At 28.8% G+C, this 27,849-nt stretch overlaps 4 protein-coding genes across 5 annotated transcripts; 2 read left to right on the top strand and 2 right to left on the bottom strand.

Moving 5' to 3' along the window:
* Positions 1 to 1,318: 1,318 nt before the first annotated feature.
* LOC145743903 (glycerol-3-phosphate dehydrogenase, mitochondrial-like) lies at positions 1,319 to 11,102 on the top strand. 2 transcript variants are annotated; one of them, XM_082561965.1, is made up of 16 exons: positions 1,319 to 1,540; positions 1,859 to 2,030; positions 2,395 to 2,479; positions 2,653 to 2,790; positions 3,313 to 3,476; positions 5,441 to 5,602; positions 5,781 to 5,925; positions 6,269 to 6,462; positions 6,557 to 6,691; positions 6,919 to 7,083; positions 7,177 to 7,322; positions 7,729 to 7,938; positions 8,291 to 8,425; positions 8,659 to 8,670; positions 9,496 to 9,594; positions 10,876 to 11,102. In XM_082561965.1, exons 1-16 carry the CDS (start codon positions 1,436 to 1,438, stop codon positions 10,990 to 10,992), a joined length of 2,184 nt encoding a protein of 727 aa, XP_082418091.1. In that variant the 5' UTR covers positions 1,319 to 1,435; the 3' UTR covers positions 10,993 to 11,102. The 2 variants fall into 2 exon arrangements, with proteins under 2 accessions (XP_082418091.1, XP_082418092.1); XM_082561966.1 differs by lacking the exon at positions 8,659 to 8,670.
* A 550-nt stretch (positions 11,103 to 11,652) lies between these two features.
* LOC145743905 (desumoylating isopeptidase 1-like) lies at positions 11,653 to 14,014 on the bottom strand. The gene is made up of 6 exons (XM_082561969.1): positions 13,831 to 14,014; positions 13,680 to 13,701; positions 13,279 to 13,348; positions 12,928 to 13,037; positions 12,721 to 12,843; positions 11,653 to 12,046 (listed from the first exon to the last, which is right to left on the bottom strand). The coding sequence occupies exons 1-6, from the start codon at positions 13,904 to 13,906 to the stop codon at positions 11,965 to 11,967; spliced, it is 483 nt and encodes a 160-aa protein (XP_082418095.1). The 5' UTR covers positions 13,907 to 14,014; the 3' UTR covers positions 11,653 to 11,964.
* On the bottom strand, positions 13,984 to 16,091 carry LOC145743904 (serine--tRNA ligase, mitochondrial-like). Its single transcript, XM_082561967.1, has one exon. The coding sequence runs from the start codon at positions 15,707 to 15,709 to the stop codon at positions 14,057 to 14,059; it is 1,653 nt and encodes a 550-aa protein (XP_082418093.1). The 5' UTR covers positions 15,710 to 16,091; the 3' UTR covers positions 13,984 to 14,056.
* Positions 16,092 to 18,197: 2,106 nt separating this feature from the next.
* Positions 18,198 to 24,340, top strand: LOC145744098 (uncharacterized). The gene is made up of 17 exons (XM_082562200.1): positions 18,198 to 18,224; positions 18,722 to 18,788; positions 18,941 to 19,345; positions 19,457 to 19,527; positions 19,698 to 19,716; positions 19,884 to 19,912; positions 20,004 to 20,043; positions 20,132 to 20,685; positions 20,822 to 20,840; positions 20,990 to 21,021; positions 21,547 to 21,586; positions 21,863 to 21,951; positions 22,298 to 22,478; positions 22,641 to 22,784; positions 23,186 to 23,380; positions 24,002 to 24,161; positions 24,229 to 24,340. Exons 1-17 carry the CDS (start codon positions 18,198 to 18,200, stop codon positions 24,338 to 24,340), a joined length of 2,184 nt encoding a protein of 727 aa, XP_082418326.1.
* The last annotated feature ends 3,509 nt before the right edge of the window (positions 24,341 to 27,849 follow it).

The raw sequence follows: 27,849 nt of genomic DNA, 5'->3' as shown, positions 1-27,849 counted from the left end.
CATTCAACTTTATAGTCCGTATAAATGACAAAAATGTAAATAAAACAAAAAACAAGCTCCAAGTAAAACGTAAAACGACAAATTTTCAAGGTTTAAATTTATTTAATAGTTACTTCTGTACTTAAAACCACCTGAAGTCTCACTGTTTAGCTACTTTATATTTTTACCAGTCCACGTACGTATATTTTGGGCTAAACTTTTGTTCTAATCAGCTGATAACCCAGTCATTTGCCGAAGACTTCGTAACTTTTACTTATTTACACATCGCTTCAGACAAAACGATAAATTTTAACTTTAAATTCTCAAACTTTTACTTGGATCATTATGAGAATAAGTTTATGACAAGACAGAAATTAGCCTCGGCACAGTCACACTTCCTTAATTTTAAAAGTGTAAATCGGTAATAAAAGATAATTATAAACTTATTAAATATTTACATTTAAATTATTAAAACCCTTTTATGTTTTAAAATTATTAAGACAAACCAAATTAAGCAAATATTTGGTTAAAGTATTTCCAACATAATAATACTTATGGTAGGTTTTAAATTATGAAATTGATTTTGTCATTTTTTCCGTCGCATTATCGTAAATACCGGCAGCGTAGTGTAGTGGTCAGAACACTTTCTGCACTACATGAAATCCTGGGTTCAATCCCCAGTGATCTCGTGTCGTAACCCCCTTAAATAAGGCGCTATACACAGTATAAACCCTTGCTAAGCCAGCACTTAATCAATAGCTTAATTATCAGACAATTATAATCAATAACATCCCAAACTGCCAAAGATAACTCGAGACTGGGTCAGGGTAAAAGTTGTTGTATGCTTAGGTCATGGGGTCTACCTTTCCACGTCAAGGGTAAATAAATATACATAAATATAAAAAAAATTGAGGATAAATAAAATGTTCTACAATTTGTTATGACACGCTCTATCGCTTTTATTTGTTATGATTTTATTTACAAATATTTGTAGCTAGTTTCGATCAGAGAAAATATTTGAGGGTTTTTTGTTTACACAGCGGACCACATTAAAAAGGAGCTAAAATAATCATCTAGGTTAGGTTACACGGAAGCTAGCGTTGCATTTTTGTTTGTTTTTTTAAAAAGATCCTTTTTAATTTGTGTATTAAAAGATTAATCATTTATGGGATTCAAATAACGTTGTCGCAAAAAAAAATCCATTTTGTATTAAATTTACAACGAATTTACAACATTTGTACTTAATTTTTTATAAGGTTTTTTTATTTGGTTTTATACTTGCTAAAATATATTTTACAATAAATCAAATATACAAAAAAAAATATTATTTTTAGGGAATATTATTACTCGGCGTTTTTTAAGTTTGTCTCTGTAGTTCCTGTTTAGTTTTAGTTAATTTAGTTGTACACTGGTGCTACAGTGAAGGGATGTGCAATAATTAATTGTTGTCATCATAATGAACCAAACTTTAAGATGGATGAAGCGAAATAAGGTCAAAACAGGGGTTGTAGCTGCTGCTGGGACTTTGGGATTGGGCTTTTGGTGGCTAAACTCACAAAAGGTGTTTTGATTTTTTTTTGTATATATTTTTATTCTTGATGTTGGAAGGTCGACTTAACAACCTTAACATAGAGTAACATCAGTTACTCCGACCCAGTGTAGGTTGCCTGTGGCAGTTTGGGATTTTATATAGATTATAATTGCTTGATAGTTATGTTAATTAAGCAGTGGGGATTGAACCAACGACCTCATTTGTGTTGTAGCGAATGTTCTTACCACTACATCATGCTGATGGTTAATTTATTTACATTATGAAATTCTACAATATTTGGGCAACAATAATGTATATATTTAATACTTAATACAATTTCTTTTTTAGCTTCCATTCCATTATGAATCAGGGAATGTTCAGTCTCCAGCATGGACAAACAATGCTCTACCGAGCCGAAGTGCCCAACTTCAGGCACTAGAGGGCACCAAGGAGTTTGATGTTCTTGTGATTGGAGGAGGGGCAACGGGGTGTGGGGTAGCACTGGATTCTATTACTAGGGGTGAGTGGTTTTCATCAATTTCTTTGCGAGAAAAATTTATGAGTTTTCCAAGTTTTAAGTTATCTGTAGTTTAAAATAAATAACTAGCTAGGTAGATTTTTATTTGTTTGTCTTTTTAAAAGGATTATAGTAGCAAAAACCCTTTTTTTCAGTCGATAGCCTGCCCCACATTCGATAATTGTCGTAATATGGACATAACTTTTACCTAATGTTTCTCTATGAAAGTTTTTTCACAAACGATAAACGGCAATCTTATTTATGTTGTAGGCCTATCAATTGGACAAACCTTTATCTTATTTATTCAGCTTTAATATAAACGGAAACCTGGTTTTTAAATTATTTTAAAAGGTTTTATATTTTAAAGGTCTATCAACTGCTCTTGTTGAGAAATATGATATTTCATCAGGGACGAGCAGTAGAAGTACCAAGCTTATACATGGAGGTGTAAGGTAATTATGTTATATCATTATCTTTATGTTGTTTATTAAATTTTAAATATATTTGGTGTTTATTATACATCATATTTGGTTTGACAGCTTTAATTTTCCGGTGTTATGAATATTGCTTATAAATTATACATAGAACAAATTTTGACAGTTTTATTTGTAAAAAAACTTTTCAGGTACTTGCAAAAAGCCATCATGAACCTAGATTGGGGTCAATATTTGTTAGTTAAAGAAGCTTTACATGAGCGTGCGAACTTACTTCAAATTGCCCCCCATCTTTCTGCACCACTGCCTATCATGCTTCCTGTGTACACGTAAGATTAATTATGATGTCATAATCGTATCATAATGTTTGTTGATGTTAACTCTTGATTTTATAAATTCAGCGCAAATTATTATTTTTAATTTTTGTTAATAATTTTATGTGATTTGTTTGTTTTTTTGTGATAAAAATTTGTCAATGTTTTTGTTGTTGTATAAGACATTAACTGAAGCAATAAAAATACCTAAAATTATTGAGAATATGTCTTTTTGCTGTTGTGATTTATTTCATGGTTCAACCAAACCTGATGTTAGTCAAAAAAAATTTGCATTCATGATATTACCACGTTTAACATTTTTTGGATTAGTTGTTTGACTTTTAAACGAAAAAAAATATCAACCTATTAATTGGTAAACCTTTATATATAAATTTTATTTTAAAATTTACTAATTTATACAAAATTTAAGCCAATTTTTTATATTTTTTTTATTTATAGATGTAAAACTTTTTATTTATTTAAACTTTTTAGCCACAAATAAACCTTTTTTCTAAACTTGATATATCTTTCCACTAGGTGGTGGCAGGTGCCGTACTTCTGGGCGGGGATAAAGGTTTATGATTGGGTGTCGGGGAGTAAATGTGTGAAACCAAGTTTTGTCCTCACTAAGAATAATGCCTTGGAGAAATTTCCGATGTTAAAGCAAGATAAGCTGAAAGCTGCGATTGTGTATTATGATGGTATGTTGGTGTTGTTCACTTAATTTTAACTTTGGTTTTTTATTGGTAATAGTGTTCTGTTCTAATGTGTTTGAGCTATCTGTGAACCCCGCTTAAAGACAAATAGTGTGGCATTGGTGGGGTTCAAACTTTAACCTTTTGGCTCGTAATCCAATGCTATAACCAGTATACCGTCCATGTATATATAATGGGGCTTAGTAAATGACAGTATATATATGCATGTCTAATTTGGAGGCCAACAAAAAAAATAAAACTGTTGTTTGTGGTGTTGAGGTAAATTATCACTGGCAAATATTAGTTGAGAGTTGTAACCATATTATGACAATTAAAATGTTAACTGTAAGGTCGGCTATTAACTAGGTACTCAAAATATTTTGACTAGATTTAAAATTTCAAAATTAATACTTATTAGTTTTAAGTGTAATATTAACATTTTCATGTTTATATTTTGGTTGTGAGTATGTCACTTTTATTTTGATATTAAACTTACATACACAACACAATATTAAAAAAGAAACTATGTTAATTTAAAATTTTTTACAAATACTTTTAAAAAGTTAATCTTAAACTTAAAAACTGGGCATGTATTTCTTTATATTGAAATGTTTACATTAAATAAGGTTACAGCATTTATTGTAAACTTTAGTAAATCATTGTTAACCGTACATTAACATTATTAATCCTTAAAGCTTTATAATCCCATGGGCTCATTAAATTTTTTTTTTCTTTTAGCACTTGCTTTAAAGTGTTAACTAATGTCTGTGACCTTCATATAATATGGGCAATAAATTTATTAAGTTTTGAAAAATAAAAAAAGGAAAAATAATTTTAAAAGTTAAATAAAAAATGTAATTTTAAAATTTTTAATTTAATTTTGTTGTCTGTCATTTTTTACTTCCAATTTTGGAAAAAGTTGTTGATTTTTTTTTGTATATACCTTTATCCTCGATATGGGAAAGTTGAATGCGTGACTTGAACATGAAGTAACATCAGCTTTGACCCAGTCTCGAGTTGCCTGTGGCAGTTTGGGATATTATAGAGATTATTATTGCCCGATAATTATACTGCTAATTAAGTGCTGGCGCAAAAGGGCGCAACAGCATGAGATTAGTGGGGATTAAACACACGACCTCATGGTGGTGTAGCAAGTGTTTTTACCACTACACCACGCTGCCGGTCAATTATAAATACACTAAAACAATCTATACCCTGTTTCTATATGACATTATCAGCCATACTGTTTAAATTTGGTTTAAGTTTAAATATTAACTTAAATTGGTCAACCAAAGACAAAAAATCAAATATTTAAATGTTAAACCAACATAACACCACAGTCAAAGTGAGATCACAAACAATATAATGGTGTAATGTTAAAAAATATTTAGTTTTATACTTTCTCATGTTTTGGGATATAGTATAACATGAATTTAATATTACATATGATTTTAAAGTTTACTTTGTTACTTTATGTCATTCATAAATATTTAATGTGTTTTATTTTGTATAGTTCTATTGTATTTTATTTTTAGGCTACACAAAATTGATATTAGTTTGAAAAGAATTAACCATTTTTTCTACTATTTTGCTATAACTAAAGTTTTTATTATACAGTTTTAATGAAAACTTAAAATTTTAAAGTTTAAATTAAAATTTTAAATATTGATCTAAATTAAAATAATTCAGTACTAAAATTATTATCGGGCAATTATAATCAATAATATTTCAATGTGACAAAGTCAACTCGAGACTGGGTTGGGGTAACAAATGTTACTCTATGTTTAGGTCGTAAAGTTGACCTTCTCACATCAAGGATAAATTAATAAAAAAATATGTACATACATAAAAAATTGCCAAAATAAACTCAACATTGGGCTAGAGTAATAAGTAACAATATTTGATTTAGGTTAATGTTTAAAAAAATAACCTATTTGGGGATAAATTAAATTTAATATTTTGTCCACTAGGTCAACATAACGATGCTCGTATGAATCTTGCAATCGCTCTAACAGCAGTGAGACAAGGTTGTTGCATGGCAACCCACACCGAGGTTCTTAAACTTTTAACCAAGGAGGACAAACAGGGGAAGGAGAAGGTGTGTGGCGCCACCATGAGGGACAAAATGACAGGTTTGGAATTTATCCTCAATATATTAAGTTTGTGATTTTTTGTTAAAATGGTCAATTTAAACAGTTAAAATAAAACAAATCAGTCAAATCAGTTCTGCAAAGTTAGTAATTTTTCCTTGTATAAAATCTTGTTTAATTCAACTTTTATTTTTATTACAACCTTATTTAATTATTGCAGGCAGAGTGTTTGATGTTAGAGCAAAATGTGTCATCAACGCAACGGGACCGTTCACTGACGGAGTTCGACGAATGGGGAACAAAGATGTTAAGAAAATCTGCCAACCTAGTGCTGGAGTTCACATCATTCTACCTGATTACTACAGGTTTAAACCTTTAAAATTTAGAATGTGTATAATGTATTTAATTTATTTTTATATTTTAATGGGTCAGTTAAATCTGTGGCAAGAACACTTGGTGGATAAGACTCAAGGTTTGGTTCCCACTGCTTCCACACTGTAGTGCCTTTGATTAAGGTCCTATAAATGGTATATACTTTAAGTTAACTTGAGACTGGGTTGGGTTAACAAATGTTACTCTATGTTTAGGTCATAAAGGTGGCGTTCTTACAACAAGGATAAATAAATATTAAAAATAATCTTAAGTCTCGTTAACTTTCCCAGCAAGTCTTGGGTTGTAAAATAATAAAATATTTCTTATTTTACGCAGCCCCGAAGCTATGGGGTTACTTGACCCCGCTACATCGGACGGACGAATCATCTTTTTCCTTCCATGGCAAGGTTTGACGATTGCCGGGACAACGGACAGTCCCTCTGACGTCACGCATCACCCGGCACCGTCCGAGGACGATATTCAGTTTATCCTCAAAGAAGTTAAAAACTACCTCAGTCCCGAGGTTCATGGTGGGTTGTGATGTCATAATCATGATTATTACAAACAATATTTTGTTCAGCAGTAACTTAAAACAATTAAAAACTGTTTATGACATCATAATAGTGCGACGAGGTGACGTTCAAGCAGCATGGAGTGGTATACGCCCCCTAGTGACAGATCCAAACTCGAAGAACACGCAGTCGATTTGTCGCAATCATGTCGTTGAAGTTAGCGACAACGGACTTGTCACCATCGCAGGTTAAATAAAAATGTTTAATTAAGTACAATTACAATTAATTATAGTTAGGGTAATAAGGAGATATTAATATAATTTCTGCAAGGGTATATAAACTGTTTTAGTCAATCTTTATTTAAATAAAGTGTTAATTTGCCTGCACACCACAAATGGCAGTTTTATTTATTTAAAGGTTATAAAGTAGACAAATATAAATCATTGACAAAGTTCCATTGCATTTTTAAACCAGGTGGAAAATGGACCACTTACCGCTCGATGGCAGTAGACACAATGGATGCTGCAGTGAAGCATTGTGGGTTGAACCCCAAGCAACCAAGCGGAACTGATGGGTTAATTTTGGATGGGGGTTACCAGTGGACCCCTAATCATTACATCAAACTTGCCCAGGATTATGGTAAAATTTATAAAAATATTTGTTCTTAATTTTTTTCAACCCTGACCTTGATATTTTGGAAACCCTGACTCTTATTTTTTGACAACCTTGCAGGTCTGGAAACTGATGTTGCCAAACATCTTTCTGGAACTTATGGAGATCAGGCAGAAAATGTTGCAAAATTAGCGAAAGTTACAGGGAAGCGCTGGCCAGTTGTTGGAAAAAGATTGGTCGAGGATTTTCCCTACATTGAGGCTGAGGTGAGGGTTTCCAAATAATTATTTAGTATTTAAGTCTTAAAGTAAGGATTTAAAAAAGTTAATTTACATGTGTTAAAAAAAAGATTTTAAATTTGACACTGCTTTGTATTTATTTATCCTCGATGTGAGAAGGTCGACTTCACAAACATAAACATAGAGTAACATTTGTTACCCCAACCCAGTTTTGAGTTGACTTTGGCTGTTTGGGATATTATTGATAATAATTGCCTAATAATTAAGCTGCTTGTTTTTTTGGCTCAGCTAGAGGTAATATTATTTATAGCGTGTTGTGCAAAAGTGTTACACCATGAAAGAAAATTGAGCCCGAGACCTCATGTAGAGAAGCAGAGTGCTTCAATCACGTCATAATGTATATAGAATTTTAACCAAGTAAAATACTTTAAAGGTGAAATATGCAATATATGAATATGCCTGCACAGCGGTGGACGTCCTCGCCCGAAGAACTCGTTTATCTTTCCTCAACGTCCATGCAGCAGAGCAAGCTCTTCCTCAGATCCTCAACATCATGCAGCGAGAACTTGGATGGAGTAAGGAGAGGGTTGCCGCCGAAAAAGCTGATGCCTTGGAGTTGCTGTATAATGAGATGGGCAAAAAGGTGAGTTGGAAACACTGATGTTTAATTTTTATAAAGTTTTGTAAGTAGTATGGTGTAGTGGTCAGAACACTTGGCCTCGCTACATGAGGTAATGGGTTTGATCCCCACTGCTCTCATACTGTAGCAACCTTGAGTAAGGTGCTATAAATGATATGAACTCCAGCTAAGCCAAAAATCAGCTGATTAATTATCGGGCAAATATATTCCAAACTGCCAAAGTCAACTCAAGACTGGGTTAGGGTAACAAATGTTACTTTAAATCTAGGATTTAACAATATATTAACTGGCACTCCCACCTAATGTATATCTAAATCCAAAATAATGTCACTATATTGTTTGCTACATCAAACAGGCTCGAGAAGGAATAATGTCGACTGGGATCACATTAAGTGCCCTGGACATTGAGAGATATAAAAACAGGTTTAACAAAGTTGATCAAGGAAGAAAAGGATTTATTACTAGAATCGATCTTCAGAATTTATTGGAAGTAAGCACTTTTTTGTTAGAGTAAAAACTTTATTTATTTTTGAAAAAAAATTTGAAATGTGTGAAAATAATTTTTTATTGCTAAATTTAATTTTTATGTTTATTAAAATTATAGATATTTGTGTAAATTTATTTCAAAATTAATCTTTTTTAAAATATCATGACTTTGATATATCATGAAAGTTAAAAATTTCAAGTATTTTTTTATTAAAAATCATTTTCAAATTTCACTAGGAAGCATGGAAGGTAAGAATGCCAGTTATTTTCTAGCTTGTTTGTTAATATTATGACATCATAATCTCGCATGAGTGGTTGTTTGTTGCAATCAATCATTATGTTTATGATTAAACAATAACCATTATTATGATTCTAGTACAATATGTTTTAAATTTAAATCTGGAATAAACCAAATTTTAAAACAAATTTTAACAAAGTTTTTAAACAAAAACTAACATTATCATTTTCAAACAATATTCATAAATAACTAGAGTCATTTAGAAGCTTTTATTTTGGTTTATTTTGTTTAAAATTAGTAACTTAATGATGAAAAAGTAGTTTTAAAACATAAACTAACAGGATTTCATGTTGTAAAAGCATGTTTGTTATTCAACTTATTTTGGGGAAAACAAAACAACATTAACAACATTATTAACAACATGTTAACTAAACCCTAAATACTTTGTTTCTGTTCTTAAACTATTCCTCTTTCATGTTTTTTTACATTTTATATTAGTAGCATTTTAAGTTTTAAAATTCACACACAAACATTAATATCATATCATTTTCTTACTTTTTCAAATTAAATTTTGTTGTGGGTATTATTGTATCTTTGTTTATATACATGGAGGGCATTGTAATACTAAGAACTGTTAATTTCTTTCTTTAGCCTCCTATTCCAGCAGTGGGAATTGAACCAAGAATCTCTTAACAAGATTTATTATAACATCATGTTTTTTAAATAACAAACACATTACATAAAATAATATTTTTGTCATCTGGTTCACCAAACAACCATTAACATTATGACATTATTATTATGACATAACTCCTAACCTTATGACATCATAATAGGACATGAACGAGGGATTGGATGACGAGACGTTAAACGAGATGTTGGACGAGGTTGACCTTAATAAGAACGGAAAAGTTGAACTTGACGAGTTTCTTGAGGTAAGGTCACTTTAGGTCAAGTTTAAAGGTCATCTAAGGTTTTCTTTAAGAATTAAGTTTTTTGGAAAATGTTGATAAAAAAATGTTGAAAAACACTTGGTTTACCACTTGGTTTTACCTCTTAAAAAAGTAAGTTAAAATAAATTAAAAAAAGCCCTTACTAGAAACCCCAAAAATGTAAATATTTAAAAAATTGATTAAGTTGATAAGTAAGATAAAAATTGAAGATGGAATTTAAAAATAAATTCACCAATGTAAACAAAACTTTTTTTTTAAAATTAAATCAAAATTGGTATCAAAAACATATTTAGGAACATATTCTTATATACAAAACAAAAATTAAAAATACCATGAAACTGCCAACCTATTAAGTTAAAGATTTAAACCTTTAACAATTTCACAAAAAATTTGAAAGTTTATTCCCAGATCCTAATAAATGTTGTTTTCATTAAACAGAAAATAATTGAGTTTCATGGAAAATTGTATTTAAGAAAACTTAAAAAAACTTAACATCAGTTTGTAAGTCTCTCATTTTTTAAGTTAATGGCCAAGCATGGAATTTGCATTCTCGGTCCCTTTATTATTTTTCTATTTTAAGGCTGTCTTTAATAGATTAGTTTTTCTATGTTTGTTTTTTTTTTACACAATGTATAAAATTAAGTTTTGTTTTTTATATTACAGTACCTACTAAAAGTTTTTTAATGTAAGTTGGGTAGTTGTATTTTGTCTTAATGTTTGTGTCCAAATAAGTTCTTATTTAAAAAGTTCATGTCAAAATTAATTAACATTATAAGCTTAATTAGTTGTTTATTTTTTGTTATATAAACAAGTCTTTTTTTGTTTTTAACTTTTTTTTGTTAAATAATAATAAGGTGTCATTACATTTATTGTTTAAATAATCCTGTTATAAAACACTGTCTTAAGGGCCAAAAAAAAAACTTTATTTTAGTAAATTTAAATTTAAGAACTTGTTAAGTCAATTTTGACCTTGTTTCAATTTTTGACCTTGTCTAAATAATTTGTTTAAATTAAAACCGTTTTAAATATATTTTATTTATGGCTTAGCTATTAACATATTTTTATTTATATTTATTTTCTTATTCATTGCACGGTTACCTTAATTTGAAACTTAAAACAAGGCAGTTTCCTAAAAACAATAATTAGATAAATTTTAAATAATTATAAAAGTATTTTCTTTCATTTTGAAAAACTGCCATTTTTTAAGTTTTTTTTACCAAAAAATCCAGTGTTTTCAACAAATTATATTTTTTGTGTTTTCAGTTAATGAGCAATGTAAGATCAGGAACCATCTCCGGAAATAGATTGGCAACACTGCTCAAAATGGGGGAAAATAAAACAGCAAAGATAACTGTAGATAGAAGTGGGGGCGGGGTTTAATTTGCACTTGTGACATCACAATAACTTTGTATTACCACTGTGATGTCACTTCCTAACTGCTGAGATTTATATATAAAATATTGCGTTAATAAAAATTTATTATTTACTAATATTTTTGTTAATTAATTTTGGTATTTACTAATAATTGATATTACATTCCTGTTCTGTAGTATAGCAGTTATGGCATCGGATTACGAGCCAAAAGGTTTCGGGTTTAAGCTGCACCAATGCCACACCATTCGCCCTTGAGCCTTACGTTTACATATAGCTTAAACACACCAAAAGGTTTCGGGTTCGAGCCGCACCAATGCCACATTATTTGTCCTTAAACCGGGCGTTTACGGATGGCTTAACATGTCACAACAACACATCTTCTCCCAATAAAAAATAAAACCTACTACCTTAAGGTCAGATAAAAAATAGTTATCTTATTACCCTATAGTGGTTATCATAAAATTTAAAAAAAAGACAGGATTTTTTATTGGTTCTGTGAAATAACAAATTTAAAGTTTAATTCTAAAAAATTCCACTGATAGCTTGATCTTTTTTTACTTTTTTAGGGGGTTTGATTACTTCTACCTCCTTTTACTCAATTATTAGCAGAGCCAAATATTAAAATTTAATCACAAAATTTGTTTTGTATATAAAAAAAACAACTCGTACACAAAATGTATTTATTATCTAATTGTATTGCATTGTAGCTAAATTTAACATACAATATAAAGAGTTGCCCGTACATATTACCAAAACCAATTTCAGGAGCGACATTTTTAAATTTAGGTCAATATTATTTTCAGAAATTGAAGCTCTATTTCTTAGAAAAGAGTTATAAAAAATGTCTTACTGTTAGTAAAATGGTGTTTTTACTGATTTTATTTTCAGTTATATGACAGTAATTCAACATGAACACAATATAGAAATAAAATTTAAATAAAAACAGGTTTTCATTGAAAACAAAATAAATATTAAAAGTTAAAAATGTCTTGTGTTTTGTCCTTGACCCGGTGATATTTCTAAATTTTCAACCATAGATTTTATCATTTGCCCGAAGGGTCTAAAAATAAAATTTATATTAATTTAAATAAAATACTTGGGTTAAATTATATATATATACTTAGTTACATTAACTCTTTTTTAAAAAGGGGGGACAACTTTAGGACCTAAACATAGAGTAACATTAGTCACCTCAACTCCGTCTTAAGCTAATTTTAGAAATTTGGGATATTACTGATTATAATTAAACAATTAATCTGCTATTTAGTTTGTTTGGTTTAGCAAAAATTTATATTGCCTTACTCAAGGGTACTACAGCATGGAAGCAGTTGGGATCAAACCCAGGACTTTATGTAGTACAGCCAAGTGCTCTAATTTTTACTTCATGCCACCAGTTTAATACCGGCAGCATGGTGTAGTGGTAAGACCACTTGCTACACCACCATGAGGTCGTGGGTTCAATCACCACTGGTTTCATGCTGAAGCGCCCTTAAGTAAGGCGCTATAAACGGTATGAGCTCCTGCTGAGCCAGCACTTAATCAGCAGCATAATTATCGGGCAATTATAATCTATAATGTCACAGACTCGTTAGAGCAACTGATGTTACTCTATGTTTAGGTCGCGCATTCAACCTTCCCACATCGAAGATAAATATATTTAGAAAAAAAATAGATGAAATTGAAGTTAATCAAGTTAATTAGAAAATAAATTTTTTTTTTCCAACTTGAACTTACGTGGTAAGAACATCATTAGGTAAACCGGTTATATGAGATGGAATGTTGTTCCCCGTGAGAAACTGGGCAGCTTCTGAACTAAAGTTGTTGCAGTTGTGACCAAACAATGAATACTTCTCCGGCCTAATAATAACAATTGTTACTGAACACTTAAAACAAGTAAGACCATTTAAAGAAATAAATATTTTTGATGAGTTTTATTCTCACTTGAACTTATCAGCTCCGAGTTGAGCAAGAAACTCGTAAAACATTTCTGCCGGAATTTCTGTTTTTCCGATTTCCAATCTTTCTTGGGGGGACCCTAATACTGTTCCACACTAACAATAACATGACCTCATAATAACTAGATATGACATCAAAATACCAAGGGTTTTGTAATTAAAAAAATTGTATTTATGCACTCAAATTATTATATATATTATCGTAATTTTTATCAAGTATTTTTTTGTTTAAAAAGCACCATTATAAGAGAAACTTGGTTGCCCTAACCCAGTTTAAAATATTGTTTAAGTTTGTAATCTTGCACCTCTATGCTACCTAATTAATATTCATACTTACAGGGGAACAACTTTCGATCCCCATTCCTCCAAAGAAAAACTCCTGGCCGTACACAACTACACCTGTGTGCCTAGATATTCAATATGGGTTTATCTTAAGCAATTTTGTCACTTTAATTTGCCTAGGGTTTTAACTCTTAAATCGAATGTTACTTAAAGTTTGTGCATAAAGGCTAGCTTGAGTAAGGCGCTATTAACGGTATGAACTTAAGGCGCTATTAACGGTAAGCACTTAATGAGTAGCTTAATTATCGAGCAATTATAATCTATAATATCCCAATCTGCCACAGGCAACTTGAGACTGGGTCGGGATAACTGCTGTTACTTAATGTTTAGGTTACGCATTCGACCTTTCCACATCAAGGATAAAGATATATACAAAAAAATTAATTTTAAACTTACCAAATTCCATCAATTTGACGACCTAAAAAATCAACAAAACATGCAAATCACAAATATCTTAAATTTTATAGCGATAATTTTTTGTGGATAATTTAAAAAAAATAATAAAATAAAAGTGATTCTTTAAACATTAAATAAAACAACTGATTACCAATAAGTCCTTGAGAAAGCTGCCTTGCGAAACCTCGGGACAAATCATAAATAAACAACTGAACAACTTCTCCCATAATAATAAGGGTTAACTTTACAATAAATATTCAAATATTGACAATTTTTTAGAACTTAGAAATACTGTTTTAATGTATCTGTTAACAAAAAATTGTTAGTTTTAATTTATATTAAAAGCAGAAACAAATTAGTTAAAAAAATACAAAATTTTAAGAATCAAATTCGTTAATTCTTTTCTGTTTATTCTTAGATTGTTTTGTTCCAATATACTCGAGTCTGTATTTGTCTTTTCGAAGATGGGAAACCCCCATATATGGCACTAAACATTCGGGTAACCTCACAGTTTTATTTTCTTGCTGCCCGTTTTCTAACAATGCAATGATTAGTCTCGGTACGGCGCAAGCAGTCGCATTTACAGTATGAGCAAGTTTGTAATTATTTTGTTGGTTGTACAAAATGTTAAGTCTCCTGGATTGATAATCTGTACAATTTGAAGCGCTCGATATTTCATTGTAGTGATCTCTGCCAGGAAACCAGCATAAAATATCAGTTTTTCTGTAAGCAGGTAACCCCAGTTGACCTATTGGCATGTCAACGACCTTGAAATGAAGTTCAAGGTCAGAGTAAATCTCTTTTTGGATTTCGACAAACTCGTTAAACAAATTTTCGTTCTCAAGTTGTGTTTCGTTTGAGGTTACTCCAAACATTTCAACCTTGCTGAACTGATGAACTCTGAACAATCCTTTTGGGTCTTTTCTGGTTCCTGTTTCACGTCGAAAACAAGAACTCATGGAGCAAACTTTTAACGGAAGTTGTGACATCGGAACAGCTTGACTCGAGAAATATGAGCACAACCCCACCTCCGATGTGCCACTTAAACAAAAATCACCGGAGTCAAGCTTGTAGATCATGTCGTCCATTTTATTAGTCATAAGCCCTGCTCCTTCAAACATCGAAGATTTAATAATAGTCGGGGTTGTAACAAACATAAAACCTTTTTGTTTAAGTTTGTCGAGGGTAAATCTGATGATTGCTTGTTCTAATTCTGCTCCTTTTCCAACTAGGAAGTTTGTCCGATGACCAGCAAAATCGGACATATTTGTTTCACGCAAAATTCTTAATTTTTCCGCGATGTGAATATGATCGTAAATTTTATAATTAAACTCGGGTTTTGTGCCTACAACTTCTATGACATCACAATCCTCATCATTGTTCCCCTTCGGCGAATCAGGATGGGTTTTATTCGGTAACGAAAGTGAATTCAATAAATAAAATTTTTCAACTTCTCTTCGAGCCCATTTTAAAAGTCTTAAAATGTTCCGACAATAATCCGTAAACATCTCGGCGTTTTCTTTTTTATTTAAATTTTCCCAACCTGTTATTTGCTGTTTTTCTTCTTTCAACGATTTTCTCATTTCCTCATACCTCAAAATTTCTTCCTCGATTTTTTTTAATCGTTTAAAAGGTTCGAGCACAGTTTGACTTACATCGACCTTTTTCCCATGTCGTCTCAATTTTATATTTTCCTCAGCGGATTTTAAGTTGTCAGTATAATATTTAATGTCAAGTGAAGGTCGGGCAATACAACCTTTCGCATAGAAATCATATAAAGCACTTTCAGTTTGGGTTTCAGTGTTTCCGTAATTGTTTAAATCAGCATATGGTAGAGCAAAATCTTGGTTTAATTTTTTAGTGAATTCTGGTTCAATTTTAAATAAATCCGAAACAGTCATCATTCTATTTTCTTGGTTTTTATTGTTTTGAGTAAAACTCCAACAGGTTGTGTGAATTATTCTTTTAAGTTTAAAGTTTTTTAAAAGATATTTGCGACAACATAAACCACTTACTTTAAAAGGTAACATTTTATATATCTCTTTAAAAACAAAAGTTCTATAATTTTTTAAAAAAATTAATAAAAATTGGATGTTTAGCAAAAGCTTAAATAGCACAACATAAATGGGGCTTAGTTACTAATAAGGGGGCTAAATGAGGTTTATAATTAACCCCTAATCCTTTAAAAAACACCTTAGTTTTATTGTCATAAGTTTCTACAAGAGATCCGCCAAAAAAAAATGTAACAAAAACTATTTAAATACTTATGCTTTAGATGCATAAATAATAACAATTTAAAAGCTAAACAGTTTTATTAGATAAAACAATTTAAATAAACTATTGATAGTTAATATCACAGCAATATTTAACCTTTTTTTAATAGACCATTAGCACAACTAACATGAGCTTTTTGAACTTACATAAAAACGAAATTATTCTGGAAAAATCAAAACAAGATTTCATAACAATTGCTCAGCATGACTTCGTGTTTTTAAACCAACTCAAGTGTAACACAGTTTTATGATTTCTATTTTTTAACTTTTATTAACAAATGTTGTTAATATGGTATTCATATTTCTGAAATTTTTATTTGATACATAAAACTGTTAAAGTCTAAAAAATTAGAAATTAGGTTTTTAAAATAACTTGACAACACTGGAAATTGGTAATTTCTCTCATTACAAAAATTAAAAAAAAAGGATGTTTATTTAGTGGAGAAAAAATCAGAGTCTATGTAAAATGCGTACTGCTTGTGCAGAGTGTTTTTAATGAAGTCACTAGTTGCTATGGTGACGTCATCAAAATGTTATGTTAAGATGTTTTTAGCCTAAAGTAAATATATACCGGAAGTTTGGTGTAGTGGTAAGAACACTTGCTACACCACCATGAGGTCGTGGGTTCAATCCCCACTGTTCTCATGCTGTAGCGCCCTTGAGTAAGGCACTATAAACGGTATGAACTCCTGCTGTGCCAGCACTTAATCAGCGGCATAATTACCGGGCAATTATAATCTATAATATCTCAAACTGTCGAAGGCAACTCGAGACTGGGTCGGAGTAACTGATGTTACTCTATGTTTTCGCGCATTCGACTTTCTCACATCGAGGATAAAAATATATACAAAAAAAATAAAATAATAATCAACGGTGTAACTAAAAATGTAGAGAAACTATACAAAGCAGTTTCTGGCCGTTATAAAAATTGTGGAAGGAAATGACGTCATAACCTCTGTGTACCTCATTTTATTGTTCCATTCTTAAAGTAAATTTAATTTAACTTAAAAAAATTTAATTTAACTAAAAACTAATATTTGTGAAAAAAATAATAAGTTTCGTAAAAACAAAATATTATAGTATTTTTAATGCATTTAAATTTTTTAATACGTTGGAAAATTTATAATGTTTAATGTTGTTTAAACATAGCATAGACTCGGCACAAAGATTATGTTTGTTTAATATTAATTATTTGCAAATATATTGACATAATCACTATAGGCGCGCCTGTATAACGTTTTATTGGAAATTTTAAACTTATAGTCAGTAAAATCAAGAAGAGATAAATAGCGTTATGATAAACCCATGTTGCAACTAAACGCGTTTATGAATAAGTATATTTCGATATTGTAAATAAGTTGTATTTTCAATTATAAAAATAGATTTCTGTCATTTGAACGACAATAAAGGCCTGTTCACACGGCGTACACAACCCAACGTAAAGTAAGATTTCGCAACCATTTAAAATGAACAGAGTGTTTACACGTACGAAAGTTTGCAAAAGTTACGTAGGATTTCGTAAAGTTTTGTGGCTGGAGCGAAATTTACGCAAGATTTCGTAAGCGGTATATTTTTATTAGATATTTTGTATTTGTTTTTCCCTAGAACTCGTAAAGTTACGTAACGCAACGCAGCGCAACGCAACGTTTCCTTGTCGTGTGAACAGGCCTTTAGGAATTTTGCATTAAGCCCTGTTCACACGACAGGGTAACGTTGCGATCCCTTACGTAACGTTACAAATCAAGTATTTATTTTTTAAAATTTTAATAAAAAATATCTACTAAAAGTATACCACTTACGAAATCTTGCGTAAATTTCGCTTCAGCCACAAAACTTTACGAAATCTTAGGTAACTATCGCAAACTTTCGTACGTGTGAACGACTATGTTCATTTTAAATGGTTGCAAAATCTTGCATTACGTACGTTATGTGCGTACGCCGTGTGAACAGGCCTTAACCTTAGCTTACCTTAACTTGTTTTTGGAAAATTACATTTATGTTTAATATGTATTTAATTATTTTAATTAAATGTGAAATTTTCTGTTCGAGACTACGGCAATTTTATAAAAGTTGTTTCTATTTTTAAATTGTAACTTAAATTTTAAATAAGGATAAACTGAACTTTTGATTAAATCTATTAAACTTATTTGGAAACACTGTATTTAGGGTATTACCCAGTTTTCATATCCTCTTCAATTTAACGAATTATAAAAATGTAAAACTTCTGCTTGCGATCCAGTTTAATATGGACGATAACAACGAAAGGCGACTGGTAGGTATTTTATTGTTTTTTACCTACTTTAAAATTTATTTATACTAAAACGTCGGGCTGGAGTAGGCGGTAGGCTGGAGTAGACGTTTGTCGCACATGGCATAGTAGTTATGGCCCTAAATCCTAATTTTAAAAGTGTTTATGTGTAATGAATGTAATATGCTCAATGTACCCGAAACACGTTTATGCCATTTAGTAAAGATTTTTATTAAATTATAATGCAACTGATTACTTTAAACATTTATATTGTTTTTTTAAACATTACAAATATTTCGCATATTATAAATATCGTTTTTTTTTTGAGACATCTATAGAAAAAGCTTATTTAAAATCTAGCGTTAGGGCTACAAGGAAGTAGATTAGGTTGTTATATCTTATTATATTTCTACTTAATTAACAACTAGGATTGCAATACAAATAAAATAGAATTCAGTCTGGTGCTGGTGTTTTATATAATTGATTTATGTTCTGTTATGTAACAATAAAACTTTTTTTAGGCAACAATACCTGATGTGAACTTTCCAGAATTTGCTGGTTTAAGAGAACTTGTGGCCACTGCTCAAGGTATTGATTTTAACTAAAAGAATGAATTTAGTTTTATTTTTTTTAGCTTCAATTTATTTTATATATACTTGCATATTTACCTAAAGGTTTGGAAATAATACTTTTAGGAATATTTAATATATAACCATAAAAAAAATAATTTTTTTTTGTAGTTCCTATTTCATTCAACTTCAATTTGCAACAAAATGTTCAACATCATGTGGGACAAATAGTAGCTAGGCAAACCAATGTACAGGAGCAAACTAATGTTGAACAACAAACAAATGTACAGGAGCAAACTAATGTTGATCAACAAACTAATGTTGAACAGCAAACTAATGTACAGGAGCAAACTAATGTTGAACAGCTGACTGAAATACAGGAGCAAACTAATGTTGAACAGCTGACTAAAATACAGGAGCAAACTAATGTTGAACAGCTGACCAAAATACAAGAGCAAACTGTTGTTGAACAACTGACCGAAATACAACACCAAAACAAGACTGAGGTCCAGCATCAACACAACATTACTGGTGCAAATATTCAACATCTTGGAAACAGATATGGAGATGATGCTGGTAAAATAAACTTTTTTTAAAATTTTTGTAATAAAATTTTTACTTTGTCAGTTAGGTAAACAACAATAGTATTAAAAATTGTTATTGGCATTTGAAATATATTTTTCATAGAGCAATCCACTCAACAAAACACAGAATCTCAGTCAAGTTTTGCTCAAAGTGAACTACCATCTACCAGTGGGGTAATTAAACTTAAAATTCTTATAATTTGTAATAATGCTTTTGTAGTTTGGTCATTAATTGACAAATATTTTAAAACCATGATTTAATAAAAAAAGTTTGGGTTGATATTACAATTAATTAATCTTAATTAAGATTAAGTTTAATTAAAAGTTATTTTTTATGTTTTTAGGAACAAGTGCAGCAAATGGGTAAATATAAAAAGTTTAGTTTAAAGTTTTGTTGGTAAACCCAAAATAAAAAATGTCTAATTATTTTTCAAATTTTTTTATATGAACTGTACTTACATCATATTATTGTTTTCATAAAATTTCTATTTACCTAAATTCATAAAAAATTTATAAATTTTGTGTTTTAGATCGACTAGAATTGCTTAAAAAGATTCAGGTAAATATTTAAAACAAAAAATTTCATTAAATAATAAATATTTGCGATATTTTTGTACTAATAACTTGTTTTTTTAAAACATATACTTAAGGATCTCGAACATCAATTAGAGAAGTTGAAGCCAGCAAAAGGTAGATATATTTATTTCTCCATATTAAAACAATATTTACTGATGTAAAAAAAAATTTTTTATTAAAGTTTTTTCTTTACGAAACACAGGTCCCGAACTCCAGGCAAGTCCCGAACTCCAGGCAAGTCCCGAACTTCAGCCAAGTCCTGAACTTCAGCCAAGTCCCGAACTCCAGGCAAGTCTTCAACTTCAGCCAAGTCCTGAACTCCAGGCAAGTCCCCAACTTCAGCCAAGTCCCGAACTCCAGGCAAGTCCCCAACTTCAGCCAAGTCCCGAACTCCAGGCAAGTCCCCAACTTCAGCCAAGTCCCGAACTCCAGGCAAGTCTCCAACTTCAGCCAAGTTCTGAACTCCAGGCAAGTCCCCAACTTCAGCCAAGTCCCGAACTCCAGGCAAGTCTCCAACTTCAGCCAAGTTCTGAACTCCAGGCAAGTCCCCAACTTCAGCCAAGTCCCGAACTCCAGGCAAGTCCCCAACTTCAGCCAAGTCCCGAACTCCAGGCAAGTCCCCAACTTCAGCCAAGTCCCGAACTCCAGGCAAGTCTCCAACTTCAGCCAAGTCCCGAACTCCAGGCAAGTCCCCAACTTCAGCCAAGTCCAGAACTCCAGGCAAGTCTCCAACTTCAGCCAAGTTCTGAACTCCAGGTAATTTTTTAATATATTTATTTATTAATTTAAATAATAATATGTATTTAAGTAAAGATTTTTTTAATAAATAAATTGATAGATATAATAATAAACTATTGTAATATTTGTTTTTTCTAATTATTAATTTTTACAGAAACAAGTCCAGAACACAGGTTAGTAGGCTACATAGGTTTAGTTGTTTATATTTTGTTAAAAAAAATGCTATAAATATAAGCAAAATATTTTAATTAAAATGTCGTTGTTACTTCGCAACTTTTTTTTAGTTATATATTTACTTAACATTTTTTATTTTGTGTTTTAGATCGAATTGAATTGCTTGAAAAAAAAATTTGGGTAAATGCTTAAAACAAAATATTAAATTTAAAAATAAGTTTTAAGGCAAATCTTTTTTTGATTTTTTCAGAATGACCAAATAAACACTAAATAAATATTTGAATACAACCTGTGATATCATAATTATTTATAATTTATGACTAAATGAGGCATGTTATATTAGAACACTTGTTACACCACTTGAGGTCTTGGGTTCAATTCTCACTGCTCTCATACTAAAGCACCCTTGAGTAAGGTGCTATAAACGATAAAAACTCCTGCTGAGCCAGCACTTAATAAGCAGCTTAATTATCGGGCAATTATAATTTATAATATCCCAAACTGAAACAGGCAACTCAAGACTGGGTCAGAGTAACTGATGTTACTCTATGTTTAAGTCACGTATTTGACTTTTCTACATCGAGGATAAAAAATTTCTACATTGAGAATAAATATATATTTAAAAAATTAAAAAAAAATTAGGACGTTTTAATATCTTTGTTATTAACTTGTTACCTTTATAACTGATTGCCTTATATTTTAAAGGATCTTCAAAATCAAGTAGAACGATTAAAACCAGTTAAAGGTTGATATTTCTTTGATTTTTAATTATTAACATAGTATATATTAGTTTTAGATGCCAACTTATATCATTACAAATGATTATAACATAAAAAAATATTTTGTTACAGTTGTAAAGCCACTTTTTGTTACAAAATTCACAAATTTTTATTTTTTTTTAACATTAATAAACTTTAGAAAATTCTATCAACTTTACATTCCTTTTTGAAACATGTAAATATTTTAAAATTTAAACAAATACAATTTAACTCGATAAATGCTTAAAATAATGTTGTTGCAGTTCCAACAAAGTTACTTATAATTGGACTTGGTTATGAAGAAACCGTTATTTTGTTTGACACTGTTACAAAACAATGGACTCAAATGCCAGTAAGTGAATTTTTAATTTTTTTAAGTATTTTTGTAGTAAAATAATGTTGTTTTTTTTAAGTAAAATAATTTTGTTTTTTTTTGTGAAAAATTATTCTATTCAAAATACCTAAAATTTGTTAATAAATAAAATATTTGTTATTTTTTTTCAATTTAATATTAAATTAAATAAATTAAATAAAGAGTTTTTTTTTTACCTGAAGTCCTTCTAAAAAATACTTTAAAATTACAAAAAAAATAATAAATTTTTTTTTAAATAGATCTTTATTATTTTTTTCGGGGGGGTTTACAAATAACTTTGTGCATCCAGTTAATTTACACTAAACATGAAAGTTTTTATTTTAAGAAATTAAATGAAATAAGGTTGGGAGCTTCATCTGCTGTTGTCAACAATCAAGTTTTCATCATGGGAGGAAGGTATAAATTCTCTGTTGAGAGTTTAAAGTTAGATGAGGTAGATCCACAATGGAAAGTTGAACCTCCAATGAAACAAGCTCGGTGGTCTGCATCATCAGCTGTCATAAATGGTTGGTTTATTAATCTTAATATTTGAAAGTTGGGTTTTATTTTTTATTGCATTTAGCACCTTAGTTAGTGTTATTGAATGCTTTAAGTTTTCCACTTTGTTATATAATAAAAGATTATAATAAAAATACAAAAACAATCTGTTCAGTTTATAAATGTTGTAGATTGTATTTACACAACTGCAGGCCGAGATAAAAAATGGAAAATTTTATCGAGTGTGGAATTCTTGGATGTGAAGACAAATAAAAGAGGAAATATTCCTGACATGATTGTTCCACGAAGTAGTCATGCATTACTAGCTGCAAGAGGTTAAAATTTCTTTTTTTTAATTTCTTTTTTTAATTACTTAAAAAATGTTTGCAACTTTTAGTTATTAAAAATAGTGCAAAAGATTATTACAAGTTTTTTAATAATATTTACATATAATATTTTAAAAGTAAGCCAATAATACTTCACTGAAGTTGTTTGGCAATTAACTGTTTTATAGTTTAATTTTTTGTGGTTTAAAATGTTAAAAATTATTTTTATTATTGTCCGACAATTTTTTAAACAAAAATAATTTTTTAAATTAAAAAAAACTTGAACCAAAAGTTTTTAATTTTATACAAAGAGTAATTTATTAAAATTTGTTTTTGTTGTTGGCTGCAACACCCTTTATTTAATTATGTGAGTTTCGTAAATAATTTTTATCTAAATTTGTTATTTTTAGGTAAATTATTTGCAATTGGAGGATATAATGATAAAGATGGAATATTAAGTTCATCAGAATGTTTTGATTTTGATGATCAAAAGTGGTTTCTTATTTCTCCAATGAAATATGGTTCAAAATGGTCTTTTTCTCGGAAAAAATATTCTATTAGTCACCATTTTGGTGTAGTGTTGGATGATCACATATATGTTACCGGTAAGTATTTAAAAAATAACTTTAATATTTTAATAATATAATCCTATTTATTCAACCTTGCTAGGCGGATCATTTTTTTTTTAATTTAAGCAAGCATATATAAAATGTTACCTCTTTAATTTATCGGGTAAACTTGATTTCTTATTAATATATCCTTAACATAAGTAAAATATTTGGGTCATTAGCGACTGTTTTTAACTATAAGTTTAGGGTTCATTTTGTTTTATCAGTATGTTTATAATATTGATAACTTGTTTATTAATTTTTATTATTATAACGATAGGGAAAATACATTATGGGAAGGAAGACAATGCATGCGTTATGACGTTAATATAAACACTTTATTCAACACTGTTCATAATAACAATATGAAGTTAACTCTTTCATGTCATTTTGGGTTATCTTGCAGTATTTTTAAGACTTTTATGGCTACAAATGACGCAATTGTTTTAAATAACATAACCGTAATTAGATAGTATAAGCAAGTATTAGCTAGTTTACAATATATAAGCACGATACTTTTTTTAATGTTAAATCTATTTTTATTCTGCAAACAATTTTAAATAATATATAATGTGATTATCAGTTTAAATTTGAAAACAACTAATTAATTTTATGTAGGCGGTTCTCAAGATGGCATTGGTACAGTTTCATCAGTGATCAAATACAACATTATCACTGATACGTGGTCAAATGTTGCACCAATGAACGAGATGCGACAGGATCACTGTGCCTCAGTTGTAGATGGCAAGATTTATGTTGTGGGGGGCTGGGGTAACGGGTAAGTTGAACAAAATATTTAGTTTGTTATAATTTAATAAACTCTGGTTTATTGTTTAATTATTTAGGTTTGGTCATCCAGTTAATTCCATTGAAGTATTTGATCCGACAAACAACAAGTGGACAATCTTTGCTGAAACGGAAAGGGAAATATATAGGGCAACAATGGTGGTTGTGTGACGTCGATATTTCTACAAAAAATTGTGTGACGTCATAGATGTTTATGATCAATTTATAAAGGGATATTTTTTGACTTATTTTAATATTTTTCCAACTTTTGTATATAAGCTGGCACTTAATTATTTTAATTCAAAATATGCAAATTTATTTCTTATTGGTTTGTGCTTCACCAAAACATTTTTTCTTCTGAATTATTTTAACACTTGTTATGCACAAATTTCGGTATTTTTGATAAATTTAATTGTAAAAATAAAATCCAATATTTAAAACACTTTGTAATACTGCGACCGAAACCAACTAGAACTAATATAAAAAACACAACAAATTGTTTTAGTTTTATTAACAATTTAAACGTTGAACTAGATTTATTTGATAAATAAAATATGGTTCGAAATCGTTTGATTCTTTTTTATGAATATAATTTATTTAGTAGGTTTATTAATTAAATTATAGATTTAAATATGAACTTTTTTATATTTAAACCTAATTTTAACAAACGAACACGCATTCATTGATATTGTAATAGAAAAGTAAACTAAATTTAAAAGCAAAATACCGATCTTAATTTTTTAGTAATTAAACGAGTATTAAAATATAATAATAACAAAACAATTAAAAAAAAAATTTTACACATTTTTGACTTATCCTTTAACATTTTACTTAAATTTTCAACCAATATTTTTTACTTCAATTGACAGCGAAAAGGACGATTTTTGACGGCGACCAGAACGCTATTAAATTATTCAAGCGTTAAACTCACACTGATTCGTTATTTTATAAAAAAACTAAAATAATGATTAAACGATATTTAGCTAGAGTTAAATCTTCATTTTAAACAGCAACATACAAAATAATAATACCTACAACATATTAAAATTTCAGAAAATTTAATCTTTAAATTTTAATAATAAAATATATTAATTAGTAATTAGTGACATTTAAATGTCGTAAATAGGAGGTTTGCGATTCGTTAGGATAATAACAAACATACTAAAAATTTAGAACTTTTACTTTTAAAGAACAAAAGTTATCGTCTTTCAAAATTCGTCAAATAAGAATAAAAACAACTAGATTTATTTGATAAATAAAATATGGTTCGAAATCGTTTGATTCTTTTTTATAAATATAATTTATTTAGTAGGTTTATTAATTAAATTATAAATTTAAATATGAACTTTTTTATATTTAAACCTAATTTTAACATACGAACACGCATTCATTGATATTGTAATAGAAAAGTAAACTAAATTTAAAAGCAAAATACCGATCTTAATTTTTTAGTAATTAAACGAGTATCAAAATATAATAATAACAAAACAATTAAAAAAAAATTTTACACATTTTTGACTTATCCTTTAACATTTTACTTAAATTTTCAACCAATATTTTTTACTTCAATTGACAGCGAAAAGGACGATTTTTGACGGCGACCAGAACGCTATTAAATTATTCAAGCGTTAAACTCACACTGATTCGTTATTTTATAAAAAAACTAAAATAATGATTAAACGATATTTAGCTAGAGTTAAATCTTCATTTTAAACAGCAACATACAAAATAATAATACCTACAACATATTAAAATTTCAGAAAATTTAATCTTTAAATTTTAATAATAAAATATATTAATTAGTAATTAGTGACATTTAAATGTCGTAAATAGGAGGTTTGCGATTCGTTAGGATAATAACAAACATACTAAAAATTTAGAACTTTTACTTTTAAAGAACAAAAGTTATCGTCTTTCAAAATTCGTCAAATAAGAATAAAAACAACTAGATTTATTTGATAAATAAAATATGGTTCGAAATCGTTTGATTCTTTTTTATAAATATAATTTATTTAGTAGGTTTATTAATTAAATTATAAATTTAAATATGAACTTTTTTATATTTAAACCTAATTTTAACATACGAACACGCATTCATTGATATTGTAATAGAAAAGTAAACTAAATTTAAAAGCAAAATACCGATCTTAATTTTTTAGTAATTAAACGAGTATCAAAATATAATAATAACAAAACAATTAAAAAAAAATTTTACACATTTTTGACTTATCCTTTAACATTTTACTTAAATTTTCAACCAATATTTTTTACTTCAATTGACAGCGAAAAGGACGATTTTTGACGGCGACCAGAACGCTATTAAATTATTCAAGCGTTAAACTCACACTGATTCGTTATTTTATAAAAAAACTAAAATAATGATTAAACGATATTTAGCTAGAGTTAAATCTTCATTTTAAACAGCAACATACAAAATAATAATACCTACAACATATTAAAATTTCAGAAAATTTAATCTTTAAATTTTAATAATAAAATATATTAATTAGTAATTAGTGACATTTAAATGTCGTAAATAGGAGGTTTGCGATTCGTTAGGATAATAACAAACATACTAAAAATTTAGAACTTTTACTTTTAAAGAACAAAAGTTATCGTCTTTCAAAATTCGTCAAATAAGAATAAAAACAATAATAATAATAATAATAATAATAATAATAATAATAATAATAAATATAACTAGATTTATTTGATAAATAAAATATGGTTCGAAATTGTTTGATTTTTTTTATAAATATAATTTATTTAGTAGGTTTATTAATTAAATTATAAATTTAAATATGAACTTTTTTAAATTTAAACCTAATTTTAACAAGCGAACACGCACTCATAGATATTGTAATATAAAAGTAAACTAAATTTAAAAGCAAAATACCGATCTTAATTTTTTAGTAATCAAACAAGTATTAAAATATAATAATAACAAAACAATTAAAACGAAAATTTTACACATTGTTTACTTATATTTTAACATTTTACTTAAATTTTCAACCTATATTTTTTACTTTAATGGACAGCGAAAAGGACGATTTTTGACGGCGACCAGAACGCTATTAAATTATTCAAGCGTTAAACTCAGACTGATTCGTTATTTTATAAAAAAACTAAAATAATGATTAAACGATATTTAGCTAGAGTTAAATCTTCATTTTAAATAGCAACATACAACATAATAATACCAACAACATATTAAAATTTCAGCAAATTTAATCTTTAAATTTTAATAATAAAATATATTAATTAGTAATTAGTGACATTTAAATGTCGTTAATAGGAGGTTTGCGATTCGTTGGGATAATAACAAACATACTAAAAATTCAGAACTTTTAGTTTTAAAGAACAAAAGTTATCGTCTTTCAAAATTTGTCAAATAAGAATAAAAACAACTAGATTTATTTGATAAATAAAATATGGTTCGAAATTATTAGATTCTTTTTTATAAGTATAATTTATTTAGTAGGTTTATTAATTAAATTATAAATTTAAATATAAACTTTTTTATATTTAAACCTAATTTTAACAAGCGAACACGCACTCATTGATATTGTAATATAAAAGTAAACTAATTTTAAAAGCAAAATACCGATCTTAATTTTTAGTAATCAAACAAGTATTAAAATATAATAATAACAAAACAATTGAAACAAAAATTTTACACA

The sequence above is a fragment of the Corella eumyota genome, chromosome 2, assembly GCF_963082875.1.
Source record: "Corella eumyota chromosome 2, kaCorEumy4.1, whole genome shotgun sequence".
Lineage (NCBI taxonomy): Eukaryota > Metazoa > Chordata > Ascidiacea > Phlebobranchia > Corellidae > Corella > Corella eumyota.
This window is presented reverse-complemented; position numbering and strand designations above follow the sequence as displayed.